Raw genomic sequence first — 14,658 nt, 5'->3', positions numbered from 1 at the left:
CTGTGGCAGTCATTAAATGTAGTCAGCCCAGTGATTGTCAAGCAAATAACTGCCGGTCTCACGGTAATTGATCTTTACTTAACATAAACACCTTTAGCGTCACCTGGCTTCCACACATAGCCTACAAGCCCCTGACGCAGACTTTTGGAACATCTACATTTTTTGGGGGGTATAATAAATCCATAGCCTACACCATCACAATCAGTCCATTATGTATTTTAGATAGGTCTGAAGAAACATAACATGAAGAAAATGTAGTCTATTTCAGAAGAACAGAATAGCATACTCTTTGTCCTGATGTTAGGCCCTGGTCTGGCTATGCCATATGTCTGTGGGCTACACTAGTTCATTTAGCAGACAAGATTTGCTTAGAATTCCGCGGCATTATTTGATATTATTTTGTAGTATGAAGATTACAATTGAACGTAAGCTGAATAAAATACTGTAGAAAGGTATTTTCTCCAAAAGATTTCTGAGTGAGTGCGCACATGCGGCTATTCTGTGTTGAGCTGTTAACAAAGAAACAGGTCTTCCTATATGCTTGATATAGAGTTATTTATGCAACTTTAGTTGTGATCAAAACATATAGCCCAACGTTTGTATACAATACAATTTAAGTGTGCATGATGCGACTCCAATAATGATTTGAAAAGAAAGTCCTATGAAAGGCATGAGCTCTGCATTGTTATTTGCACAGGCTGCACATCCTTTCATCTCTCATTCATAATTTGACACGCACTTGCTAATGCCTTGAATAGGCCGTTGTACCCTTGGGCTGAATAAAATAATTATAATTCCCTTCTCCAGGCTGATTTCTCTGAAGCACCTCTCACTCTCATGGCTCTCTCAGATAGCTCAATTCCGTCCACATTTACTTTTCGTCAGGCTAAATATCGATCGACATGTTTAGGATGAAAATGATCTTCCACAAAAGTTGAAACTCATGCCAATTAGGCTCTACACCCATTGTAAACTGGATTCATGTGCCTCATTTTAAGACTGCTGCTGCTAAAGCCACTTTCTACCACTCTAAATTCCAAGCATCTGCCTCTAACCCTAGGAAGCTCTTTGCAACCTTCTCCTCCCTCCTGAATCCTCCTCCCCCTCCCCCCCCCTCCTCCCTCTCTGCAGATGACTTCGTCAACCATTTTGAAAAGAAGGTCGACGACATCCGATCCTCGTTTGCTAAGTCAAACGACACCGCTGGTTCTGCTCACACTGCCCTACCCTGTGCTCTGACCTCTTTCTCCCCTCTCTCTCCAGATGAAATCTCGCGTCTTGTGACGGCCGGCCGCCCAACAACCTGCCCGCTTGACCCTATCCCCTCCTCTCTTCTCCAGACCATTTCCGGAGACCTTCTCCCTTACCTCACCTCGCTCATCAACTCATCCCTGACCGCTGGCTACGTCCCTTCCGTCTTCAAGAGAGCGAGAGTTGCACCCCTTCTGAAAAAACCTACACTCGATCCCTCCGATGTCAACAACTACAGACCAGTATCCCTTCTTTCTTTTCTCTCCAAAACTCTTGAACGTGCCGTCCTTGGCCAGCTCTCCCGCTATCTCTCTCAGAATGACCTTCTTGATCCAAATCAGTCAGGTTTCAAGACTAGTCATTCAACTGAGACTGCTCTTCTCTGTATCACGGAGGCCCTCCGCACTGCTAAAGCTAACTCTCTCTCCTCTGCTCTCATCCTTCTAGACCTATCGGCTGCCTTCGATACTGTGAACCATCAGATCCTCCTCTCCACCCTCTCCGAGTTGGGCATCTCCGGCGCGGCCCACGCTTGGATTGCGTCCTACCTGACAGGTCGCTCCTACCAGGTGGCGTGGCGAGAATCCGTCTCCACACCACGTGCTCTCACCACTGGTGTCCCCCAGGGCTCTGTTCTAGGCCCTCTCCTATTCTCGCTATACACCAAGTCACTTGGCTCTGTCATAACCTCACATGGTCTCTCCTATCATTGCTATGCAGACGACACACAATTAATCTTCTCCTTTCCCCCTTCTGATGACCAGGTGGCGAATCGCATCTCTGCAGGTCTGGCAGACATATCAGTGTGGATGACGGATCACCACCTCAAGCTGAACCTCGGCAAGACGGAGCTGCTCTTCCTCCCAGGGAAGGACTGCCCGTTCCATGATCTCGCCATCACGGTTGACAACTCCATTGTGTCCTCCTCCCAGAGCGCTAAGAACCTTGGCGTGATCCTGGACAACACCCTGTCGTTCTCAACTAACATCAAGGCGGTGGCCCGTTCCTGTAGGTTCATGCTCTACAACATCCGCAGAGTACGACCCTGCCTCACACAGGAAGCGGCGCAGGTCCTAATCCAGGCACTTGTCATCTCCCGTCTGGAATACTGAAACTCGCTGTTGGCTGGGCTCCCTGCCTGTGCCATTAAACCCCTACAACTCATCCAGAACGCCGCAGCCCGTCTGGTGTTCAACCTTCCCAAGTTCTCTCACGTCACCCCGCTCCTCCGCTCCCTCCACTGGCTTCCAGTTGAAGCTCGCATCCGCTACAAGACCATGGTACTTGCCTACGGAGCTGTGAGGGGAACGGCACCTCAGTACCTCCAGGCTCTGATCAGGCCCTACACCCAAACAAGGGCACTGCGTTCATCCACCTCTGGCCTGCTCGCCTCCCTACCACTGAGGAAGTACAGTTCCCGCTCAGCCCAGTCAAAACTGTTCGCTGCTCTGGCCCCCCAATGGTGGAACAAACTCCCTCATGACGCCAGGACAGCGGAGTCAATCACCACCTTCCGGAGACACCTGAAACCCCACCTCTTTAAGGAATACCTAGGATAGGATAAAGTAATCCCTCTCACCCCCCCTCCCCCTTAAAAGATTTAGATGCACTACTGTTCCACTGGATGTCATAAGGTGAATGCACCAATTTGTAAGTCGCTCTGGATAAGAGCGTCTGCTAAATGACTTAAATGTAAATGTAAATGTATATAGCCCTTCTTACATCAGCTGATATCTCAAAGTGCTGTACAGAAACCCAGCCTAAAACCCCAAACAGCAAGCAATGCAGGTGTAGAAGCACGGTGGCTAGGAAAAACTCCCTAGAAATGCCAAAACCTAGGAAGAAATCTAGAGGAACCAGGCTATGAGGGGTGGCCAGTCCTCTTCTGGCTGTGCCGGGTGGAGATTATAACAGAACATGGCCAAGATGTTAAAATGTTCATAAATGACCAGCATGGTCAAATAATAATAATCACAGTAGTTGTCGAGGGTGCAGCAAGTTAGCACTTCAGGAGTAAATGTCAGTTGGCTTTTCATAGCCGATCATTAAGAGTATCTCTACCGCTCCTGCTGTCTCTAGAGAGTTGAAAACAGCAGTTCTGGGACAGGTAGCATGTCCGGTGAACAGGTCAGGGTTCCATAGCCGCAGGCAGAACAGTTGAAACTGGAGCAGCAGCACTGCCAGGTGGACTGGAGACAGCATGGAGTCATCATGCCAGGTAGTCCTGAGGCATGGTCCTAGGGCTCAGGTCATCCGAGAGAGAGAGAGAAAGAAAGAGAGACAAGGTGCCTACAATAGCAGAACCACCTGTTCTGGATTACTTCCACCCAGGTCGAATTATGTTCATTACCTGCAATGCTTTAGTAGCCCATGTGTAACACCTGCTCCCGCTCGCCCTCACTGGCGCTCGAGGAGGCCAGCCCACCTATCATTACGCACACCTGTCATCATCATTATGCGCATTAGCGCTCATTGGACTCACCTGGACTCCTTCACATTGTTGATTGCCCCTCTATATCTTTCTGTTCCTCGGTTGGTTCCCCGTGTCAGCATTATTGTCATAATGTCGTTTTGTTCCCCCTGTCCAGATGCTGTTCTTATTTTATTAAATGTTCACTCCCTGTACTTGCGTCTCATCTCCAGCGTATGTCATTACAGAATACTGACACCCCTATTTGAAGCATCAGGGAGTTCGTGTTTTTGTTTTTGGTGGGGACGTTGGGTCCGGATGCCGCCGCCGATGGAACCGGGGGTGCCTCAGCTGACTCGTCAGGCTTCCACGCCTCAGAAGAATCGTCAGGTTTCATGCTTCAGCCGGATCGTCAGGCTCCCACGCCTCAGCCAGCTCGTCGGGCTTCTATGCCTCGGCCGGCTTGTCAGGCTCACCCAGGTGGGACGCTGGGTGGTGCCCCTAGGGGGGGTGGGTTACTGTCAACATACCTTCATTGAGAAGTTACAAGCAGCCATCACACTTGAAAGGCACTCAAGAGGCGCTACAAGATCCTGTACTAAGTGAAGTGCTACCCTAGATGCAAAAAGGATGGAAAGGTCCACCTAGAGAATGTGCTCACCGGAGCACATGAAGGACACCCAGCAACAAGAAAGCAGTTCCTTTGCAGAAAAGTATGTTGGCCAAAGATGGACAACGTCACCAACTTTTTGAAAAACTGTGTGCCATGCGCACTGAGTGACAAATTGCTCAGACCTGAGAAACCACCACTACAACCAATACCATGACCTGAAGAACCTTGGGAAAATATTCAAGTAGATATCTTCGGAGAACTACAAGCAGCTCTAGCTCACCAGAAGTACCTGATTGTTGTGACAGACCTGTACAGTAAAAGGCCTGAAGTCATAGACACAAGCAATGTGACCACAGCAACTGTGATCAACTGACTTTAAGATCTGTTCACACAACAATGCCTCAAGTTCTAGTGACTGATAATGGCCCACAATTTCAAGCTGACTTCACGTCCTACAAAGAAAAAGATGGAATGGTGCACCAGAAGACCCTGTTACTATCCATTAGCCAACACAGGTGTAGAGAGGTTTAACGAAGTCCTGAAGTATTGTCTTCGTGCCCTGCTCCAAGAAGGAAAACAGTTATCTGACGGAAAAAACACCTGTCGAGCTCCTGATTGAAAGAACCTGGACAGTCCCGCTGGATACAGTCCTTCCACCGTTCGTGGCTGACAAACCACCTGATGACGAAAAGCTAATGACAGAGGTACAGAAATATCAGGATGCTCAAAATAAGTACTACAACAAAAGTAACAATGTAAAGGAGGATCCCTCACTTCAAGTTGGAGATTGTGTCTAGGTAAAGAGATCACTGAGAGGACATAAGCTGAATACCAATTTGTCTGGCCCTTACAGGATAATCACTCAACCAGGCAGACAAACCTTTCAGCTACAACATGGAACCTTCTGGAACTCAAGAAGATTGTTTTGTACATGCCAGCCCACCATATAAGAAATGTCTGGGTTGCCTGGGCTGGTCCGTTCATGTCTAGGTTGGTCTCTACCTGTCTGGGCTGGCAGGTCTCTCCCTGTCTAGGTTTGTATTTGTATTTGTATTTATTATGGATCACCATGCTGCCAAAGCAGCAGCTACTCTTCCTGGAGTCCAGCGAAATTAAGGCAAAAACATTACAATACATTCACAGATTTCACAACACACTGTGTGCCTTCAGGCCCCTACTCCACCACGACCACATATCTACAGTACTAAAGCCGTGTGTATCTATAGTGCGTATGTTATCGTGTGTGTGTGTGTGTGTGTATGCATGTGTCTGTGCCAATGTTTGTGTTTCTTCACAGTCCCCACTGTTCCATAAGGTATTTTTTGTCTGTTATTTTAAATCAAATTTTACTGCTTGCATCAGTTACTTGATGTGGAGTAGAGTTCCATGTAGTCATGGCTCTATGTAGTACTGTGTGCCTCCCATAGTCTGTTCTGGACTTCGGGACTGTGAAGAGACCTCTTGTGGCATGTCTTGTGGGGTATGTATGGGTGTCCGAGCTGTGTGCCGGTAGTTTAGACAGACAGCTCGGTGCAGTCAACATGTTGGTCTCCTCCTGTCTGGGCAAGTCTGTCCCAGTCTGGGCTGGTCTCTCCACGACAGACCTTTCTGGGCTGGTCTCCTTCAGCTGTATTCTGATGGAGCCAAAAGGGGGTCTGTAGTCAGGGTTCTCACTCCAGCAGGCCTTCAGAAGGTCGACCAGCCCCTCGTTGCACATCTGGGGGCACACGGTCGGCCTGAGGGGCTCCCCTAAGAGAGGGACCCGCAATTGCTTGATAATCTCTGGAGAAAACCAATGAGACACAAACACTTTCTACACAACGTGATACCAAGTACAACAAAACGACCATTTCCCAGTATCTAATGGACTTGATACAGATTTCACACATTCTTAGATCTACTTCAGGTAGCTCAAATCCAACGTTTTACTACTTTACATAATTATTTTGGTGTTATTTGTGGTGAGGACCTTCTAGAATGAATTAACAACGCACCTTTTGGCTCCAGCTGGATATCGTTGTATGGACCCACCTCTGAGCTATAGATCAGCTCACGCATAATCATTGCAAAGCTGTAGATGTCCCCCTTGGGTGTGCCATTGAACGTGAGCTGGTCTTGCCTCAGAAGTTCTGGAGCCGTCCAGTACATCTCTGGACAAAGTGGCATCAAACTATGGTTAATTCGACTTGTGGTAAGACTTTACTTGAGAGGGGCATACATTGATAAACACATTCATGAGCTCTGTCTCAACATTCGTAATGGATTTCATGACGTTTAATATAACATTGATATTATTTATGTCCATTTAAGGTCCCACAAACAACAATTGATAAAGGCATCATAGGGCGTTCATTAGTCTTCATAAGCCCTACATAGATGCTTCACAAATTATTTTAAGCAAATTAATACTACATAATGGTTAATATAAAAGGTCACTACATCTGTTGCTTTGCCAAATGCGGAATAACTCTTGCCCTACTTTATATAGCATGATATTTGCTTATGAATGCTTTCTGAAGCATCTATAAAGGTCATATAGAGGAAGGCCTCATAAACATCTCCAAACACTGGCCTGAATAGTGATTACATCAAACTATTCAGTTCTACTCCCATGATCAATTGAACTATTAACCTTCAAATTTGGGATTATCCAGAGGGATGACTTTGTGTTTAGTGCCGTATTTGAATTCCCACAGTCCAAAGCCAGAGAGTTTGACCTGAAGTCTGCTGTCCACCAGACACGTGCTGGGTTTCAAGTTGCCATGGGACTTCAGGCTACTCTTGTGGATGTACTCCATCCCCTGCAAGTAAATCAACAGTGTCAAACTAAACCGGGAAAAAGTCTAGCCCTGTTCACATAAAGGACGTACCAGTCTAAAGGGATTTTGTTACTCACATTAACAATATCGTATGCAAAGGACAGTTTAAACATCCAATCCAGCTCAATGTCAGTGCATTTTAGAACATCCTGCAGTCACAAACAACAAAAAGGATACATTTTGTAGCAATCCTTTACAACCCAATGATTGACATCTGAGTCTTTTCCATTAGGGAGGGTTTTTTGGGAAACGGAGATAAATGAGAAAGTACTACCTGAACTTTCATTTTTTTACTAAACACAACGCACCACATAATATAATACCTCATACAGAGTGATACAAGAAAAGCAGCAGTGGTACCACTTTAAATGAACATCAACTTGAACCCTTCTCTTAGGTTCGTTTCGGCTATACACAAGGTATGTTCTGGGTCAGTTTGATTCGGTACAGTGAACACAAAAGGTACGGTAAGTACAGTTCCCCTCATCTAAATGTTGCTGAGAATGTCACCTTTCAGATTTTTTCCCCCATGGGTTGATAGCTCCAACCTTTCTAAACTTAGACCCAAATGTTTGATGCATGTAAAAAGTCATAAATCCGTAAAATCGTATAATCCTAATTTGTCAAAACTCAGTTTTGTTGCTCAGATCAGTGTTGCTCAGCCTCAAGAGTTAGAAAATGGTCAAGTTCAAGGGTCAAATTGCGGGTCAAATTGACTTCAGATCTTTGTTGCTCAGCCATTGAGCGTCATAGGAAAAAAAATACTGTGATCAGCATGGTTGCACCATTCCTGTGCAGAAAGCAGCTTGTTTCTAGGACATAGTGTTCAAGAGATATATAGACCAAGCTCACGGTCAAATTCCGGGTCAAATTGACACAGAACATCATGGATGTCACTTTTCTTGTACCGGGTAGGGTTTTATTGTGTGTACATTACGCGTTTTACAAGTTTGAGACTCATACCTAGGAGAGTAGATTAAGTATGTCAGTGATAAAAATGTTTTAAAAAATGAGTCAAATTGACCCGGAACATAAGAGATGGGTTAAAAACTTTATGAAGCCTTTATGAACTGTTTATATGGCATTCACAGATGTTTGACAAATAGCATTCTATATACAGAGTTTATATAGTGTGAATTTGTTTATTTGTAAAGCATCTACGAAGGACTTATAAATAGTTTATGGCGGCCTCATTAATTAAACTTGTTGTCATTTAAATCAGGACCTTCACAGTCCTATGCTGTTACCTTCAGGCTGCCTTTCTTGCAGTACTGCATGACCATACAGACCTTTGGAGGGTCAATGCAAACCCCAAAGAACTGCACCAAGTTTTCATGCTTCATCTCTCTCAACTGTTTTATAAAAGGAGTACAGAGCATTATTTACAAAAATACTTACAAATGGGCTTTTCAATAATAATTAATTATTAATAAATATTAAGATCATTTTTTGAATTCATTGTGCAATTTTTAAAAAAAAAACGGAATAATCATAAGCATACAAACTTCAACTCCCAGCAATTGTTTTGGACTCAATATTGTAAATCAATTATGTAAATAATAAATCAATTATGTATATATATATATATATATACACACATCATTGATTTATTATTTACATAATTGATTTACAATATTGAGTCCAAAACAATTGATGGGAGTTGAAGTTTGTGTATATATATATATATATATATATATATATATATATATATATATATATATATATATACATATACACATATATATATATATACATACATATATATATATATATATATATATATATATATATATATATATATATATATATATATATATACATATATATATATATATATATATATATATATATGTATATATATACATACATATATATATATATATATACATACATATATATACATACAGTACCAGTCAAAAGTTTGGACTTTCAAGGGCTTATCCTTATTTTTACTAATTTCTACATTGTAGAATAATAGTGAAGACATCAAAACTATGAAATAACACATATGGAATCAAATAGTAATCAAAAAAGTGTTAAACAAATCAAAATATAGGTCATTTCATGCAGCACTCCATCACTCTCCTTGGTCAAATAGCCCTTACACAGCCTGGAGGTGTGTTGGGTCAATGTCCTGTTGAAAAACAAATAATAGTCCCACTAAGCACAAACCAGATGGGATCGCGTATCACTGCAGAATGCTGTGGTAGCCATGCTGGTTAAGTGTACCCTGTATTCTGAATAAATCACTGACAGTGTCACTAGTAAAGCACCCCCACAGCATCACACCTCCTTCTCCATGCCTTACGGTGAGAAATAAATATACGGAGATCATCCGTTCACCCACACTGTGTCTCCCAAAGACACGGCGGTTGGAACCAAAAATCTCAAATTTGGACTCCAGACCAAAAACCAAATGTCCAATGGTCTAATGTCCATTGCTCGTATGTCTTGGCCCAGGCAAGTCTCTTCTTCTCATTGGTGTCCTTTAGTAGTTGTTTCTTTGCAGAAATTTGACCATGAAGGCCTGATTCACGCAGTCTCCTCTGAACAGTTGATGTTGAGATGTGTCTGTTATTGAACTCTGTGAAGCATTTATTGGGGCTGCAATTTCTGGGGCTGGTAACTCTAATGAACCTATCCTCTGCAGCAGAGGTAACTTCCTTTCCTGTGGGGGTCCTCATGAGAGCCAGTTTCATCATAGCACTTGAAGGTTTATGCAACTGCACTTGAAAAAACGTTCAAAGTTCTCTAAACGTCTTAATGTAATGATGGACGGTTGTTTCTCTTTGATTTGAGCTGTTCTGGCCATAATATGGACTTGGTCTTATTACCAAGTCACAACACAAATGATTGGCTCAAACGCATTAAGAAGGAAAGAATTGCCACAAATGAACTTTTAACAAGGCACACCTGTTGAAATGCATTCCAGGTGACTACCTCATGAAGCTGGTTGAGAGAATGCCAAGAGTGTGTAAAGCTGTCATCAAGGCAAAGGGTTGCTACTTACTAATATAAAATATATTTTGATTTGTTTATCACTTTTTTGGTTAGTACATGATTCCATATGTGTTATTTCATAGTTTTGATGTCTTCACTATTATTCCACAATGTAGAAAATAGACTCCCTGGTCTGCCACAAGTGGTGGAGAATGCGGGCAATCTGATAATGTGGTCAGATCAGGGTTGATGTTTACACAGCATCAGCAGGGACGAGTTTATAGCTCAGTTTGTCCAGGCCCAACAAGCACAACAGGCGATTCAGGAATGAACGCTGGAGGAACAGCAGCTACAAAATGTCCGCCTCGTTGAGGAAATCAGGAAGCTACAAGGAGGAGCGCCTACTGAATCGCACCCAAACGGAAGACGACATCATCAAAACATACTACCTGCACGTTTGAACAGACAGCACTACGGGAAGGATAGCCAAGGCCGAAATGGGCAAGTCTGCAGGCCCCGTTCCTCTCCGGGAATGCCCAAAAGGCATATTGGGACCTTAACGACGAACAGGCGGCTAACTACAACAGACTCAAACAGGAGATACTCAGCCGCTATGGGCACAGCCTGGCCCATCGGGCTCAACTGTTCCACAACTGGAGGTTCGTGGCCGACACATCCCCTGGAGCCCAGATGCGCGTCACCACGGCATGGCTCCTATTCGACGTATCCATCCTCTTCATCCTAGTCAAAGTGGACCTGGATCGCTTCCTACGGGCGCTACCCCAACGCCATGAAGAGTGCAGCGAGTCTATGCTAGCCCCAGACCTTGGAGGGCCTCCTGGGAGCAGTGGGGACGCATCAGAACACTGAGTCCCAGCTGAGTGGGAGCCGGGCCGAGGACCCGTCCGAGCAGACAGAAGGACAGCCCCACCGCTGTACATCCCGAACCGACAGTCGGCAGGGCCAAAGTGAACCACTGGAGGAGAAGCCCATCCTCCCTATCGGATTCGGGGGACCAGTCGAGACACTCGCTGGGGGCCAACTGAGCGGAAAATCTGGGACTGCCCAGTGGGAGGATCCGAACTTGAAAGCCGCTGCAGCCCAAGTGATAGCAGTGGATAGAAAGCAACTTCCAGGGGTGAGTGACAGGCGATACCCCCATTTCCAAATGAAGAATAACCTTTTGTATCAGGTGTTGCGCCAACAGGGATAATTTCAAGAGGTACTGTTGCTGCTCCGACGGTACATGGGAACCGTACTTCAGCTTGCCCACACCCACCTGTTGGGGGCGCACCTGGGAATGGAGAAGACCCAAGAACGGATCGCTAACCGGTTCCACTGTATGAGGAGGGCCATGGAAGACTATTGTCGCAGCTGCCCAGAGTGTCAAATCACTGCCCCAATAGCACACTTCCAAAACCCGCTGGTCCCCCCTACCAATTATCGGTGTGCCCTTTGAATGCATCACCATGGACATAGTGGTACCCCTGGTAAAAGCAGCATGAGGACACCGGTACATCCTGGTATTAGTAGATTATGCCACCCGGTATCCCGAGGACATTCCCTTTTGGGTGGCGATATCCAAGGGAATCGCCCAGGAGCTGTTCCACCGCTTTAGCCGGGTGGGCATCCCAAACGAGATCCTGACAGACCAAGGAACTGAGTTTATGTCCCGTCTAATGAAAGATTTGAGTGCTCTCCTGCATTAAGCAGATCCGGAACTCCGTCTTTAACCCGCAGACGGATGGGCTCATCAAGCGGTTCAATAAAATGCTCAAACAAATGCTGTGAAAGGTCATCGAGCAGGACGACAAGAACTGGGACCAGCTACGACCTCACCTAATGTTCTCTATCTGAGAAATATCCCAGTCCTCCACCGGTTTTTCCCCTTTCAAACTCATCTACGGGAGGAGGCCATGCGGCCTACTGGACTTCACCAAGGAGATGTGGGAAGCCCAACCGACCCCCTTACGCAGCATGGTAGAACACGTGGAAATGATGAAGGAGCGGATGATAGCCCTATGGCCAGTGGTAAGGGAACATATGGAGAAGGCCCAACATGCCCAAACCCAGGTCTACAATCGGGGAACCCAGCCCAGAGAATTCCAGATGGGAGACAAGGTGTTGGGCTTAATCCCGACGGCCGAAAGCAAGTTCCTGGCAACATGGAGTGGGTCGTACGAGGTGATAGAGAAGCTGGGACCCGTCAATTACCGCGCACGGCAGCCATGGAGACAGAAACCCCAACAGATTCACCATGTAAGCCTGTTGAAGAAGTGACACCATAGGACAGCCTTGGCCGTGTTATGGTCGGGACCCAAGACGCCAACGATACCAGTGGTGGTCCCGAGCAATGAGGACCCAAAAGCAAGCGCTCAGGGAGCTCGTCGATCAGAACATGGCGGTGTTCTTTGAAAAGCAAGGCCGCACGACCCTCATTGAACACCACATCCGCATCTGGCCCGGGTAAATGGTACAAGAGGCCATATCGGCCGGCCCGGAGAAACGGTATAAAAGAGACCATATTGGTACCGGGTGCTCCCATTCCGTCTCCACGGAGCCCCACCCACATTCCAGCACCTGATGGACAAAGTACTTCGACCCCACCAACAGTACGCAGCGGCCTATTTGGATGATATCATCATCCACAGGCAGTGCTGGATGCGCTCAGGCAAGCCAGGTTGACACCGAACCCAAAGAAATGCAAACTAGCCCCAGGAGAGGAAGGTCCAGAGCCCAGAAGACAGTATCCCAGATAATTATTTTGTTTGTGTTTGTTTTTAAAATAAACATCCTTGAAACCGAGCTAATCCAATTCTGTCCGTGTCTGATCTGTGTAAACGTCTTGATCAAACCCCTGGTCTGCCCTAAAATATACAGTATATACTGTATATACAGTGGGGCAAAAAAGTATTTAGTCAGCCACCAATTGTGCAAGTTCTCCCACTTAAAAGGTTGAGAGAGGCCTGTAATTTTTATCATAGGTACACTTCAACTATGACAGACAAAATGAGAAAAAAAATCAAGAAAATCACATTGTAGGCTTTTTAATGAATTTATTTGCAATTTATGGTGGAAAATAAGTATTTGGTCACCTACAAACAAGCAAGATTTCTGGCTCTCACAGACCTGTAACTTCTTCTTTAAGAGGCTCCTCTGTCCTCTACTCGTTACCTGTATTAATGGCACATGTTTGAACTTGTTATCAGTATAAAAGACACCTGTCCACAACCTCAAACAGTCATACTCCAAACTCCACTATGGCCAAGACCAAAGAGCTGTCAAAGGACACCAGAAACAAAATTGTAGACCTGCACCAGGCTGGGAAGACTGAATCTGCAATAGGTAAGCAGCTTGGTTTGATGAAATCAACTGTGGAAGCAATTATTAGGAAATGGAAGACATACAAGACCACTGATAATCTCCCTCGATCTGGGGCTCCACGCAAGATCTCACCCCGTGGGGTCAAAATGATCACAAGAACGGTGAGCAAAAATCCCAGAACCACACAGGGGGACCTAGTGAATGACCTGCAGAGAGCTGGGACCAAAGTAACAAAGCCTACCATCAGTAACACACTACGCCGCCAGGGACTCAAATCCTGCAGTGCCAGACGTGTCCTCCCACTTAAGCCAGTACATGTCCAGGCCCGTCTGAAGTTTGCTAGAGAGCATTTGGATGATCCAGAAGAAGATTGCGAGAATGTCATATGGTCAGATGAAACCAAAATATAACTTTTTGGTAAAAACTCAAATCGTCGTGTTTGGAGGACAAAGAATGCTGAGTTGCATCCAAAGAACACCATACCTACTGTGAAGCATGGGGGTGGAAACATCATGTTTTGGGGCTGTTTTTCTGCAAAGGGACCAGGACGACTGATCCGTGTAAAGGAAAGAATGAATGGGGCCATGTATTGTGAGATTTTGAGTGAAAGCCTCCTTCCATCAGCAAGGGCATTGAAGATGAAACGTGGCTGGGTCTTTCAGCATGACAATGATCCCAAACACACCGCCCAGGCAACGAAGGAGTGGCTTCGTAAGAAGCATTTCAAGGTCCTTGAGTGGACTAGCCATTCTCCAGATCTCAACCCCATAGAAAATCTTTGGAGGGAGTTCTTTGGAGGGAATTTTCATTACAGGCCTCTCTCATCCTTTTAAATGGGAGAACTTGCCAAATTGGTGGCTGACTAAATACTTTTTTGCCCCACTGTATATATATATATACCATATATTTTTTTTTTTACATAAGCCGACCATTCAAAAGCTCAGTTTTTACCTTTCTAAATGTACTAACCATGTGTTTGTTGGATTTATACTGTAGAAATGGTTAGAAGTTAAAAAGGCATTGTACTAAAATGTAATGTTGTGTCGTTTGAAAATGCCACAAAAGGGCTTCAGTCTAGTGAAACCCAACTTTACCATGTTGAACTCTGCGATGATGGACGGCTTCCTGATATCGCTGACAGATTGATTCTGCATGTATTTGATGGCCACTTGATTTCCCTGAACAAAATAGAGGTAGGTAGTAACACAGTGTCAGTAACACATTGGCAGGCACACAGAGGCAGTTGAAACATATATTCTATTCTAATCTGTTAGATTGTATCAGTTGCAGGTAGGGGCCTT

General features: G+C 45.1%; 1 protein-coding gene across 1 annotated transcript in view; it reads right to left on the bottom strand.

Moving 5' to 3' along the window:
* Positions 1–14,658, bottom strand: part of gucy2g (guanylate cyclase 2g) — a 71,033-nt gene that overhangs the window by 15,215 nt on the left and 41,160 nt on the right. The window contains exons 10-15 of the mRNA XM_065008035.1: positions 14,452–14,535; positions 8,341–8,445; positions 7,171–7,242; positions 6,907–7,075; positions 6,269–6,424; positions 5,879–6,056 (exon numbers count right to left, since the gene is read on the bottom strand). Of these exons, the coding sequence (XP_064864107.1) occupies positions 5,879–6,056; positions 6,269–6,424; positions 6,907–7,075; positions 7,171–7,242; positions 8,341–8,445; positions 14,452–14,535 (764 nt within the window). The remainder of the gene's footprint in view (positions 1–5,878; positions 6,057–6,268; positions 6,425–6,906; positions 7,076–7,170; positions 7,243–8,340; positions 8,446–14,451; positions 14,536–14,658) is intronic.

This window comes from Oncorhynchus nerka, linkage group LG23, assembly GCF_034236695.1.
Source record: "Oncorhynchus nerka isolate Pitt River linkage group LG23, Oner_Uvic_2.0, whole genome shotgun sequence".
In the NCBI taxonomy this organism is placed as follows: Eukaryota; Metazoa; Chordata; class Actinopteri; order Salmoniformes; family Salmonidae; genus Oncorhynchus; species Oncorhynchus nerka.
Note: the sequence above shows the minus strand (reverse complement) of the source record. Positions and strands in the feature narration are given on the sequence as shown.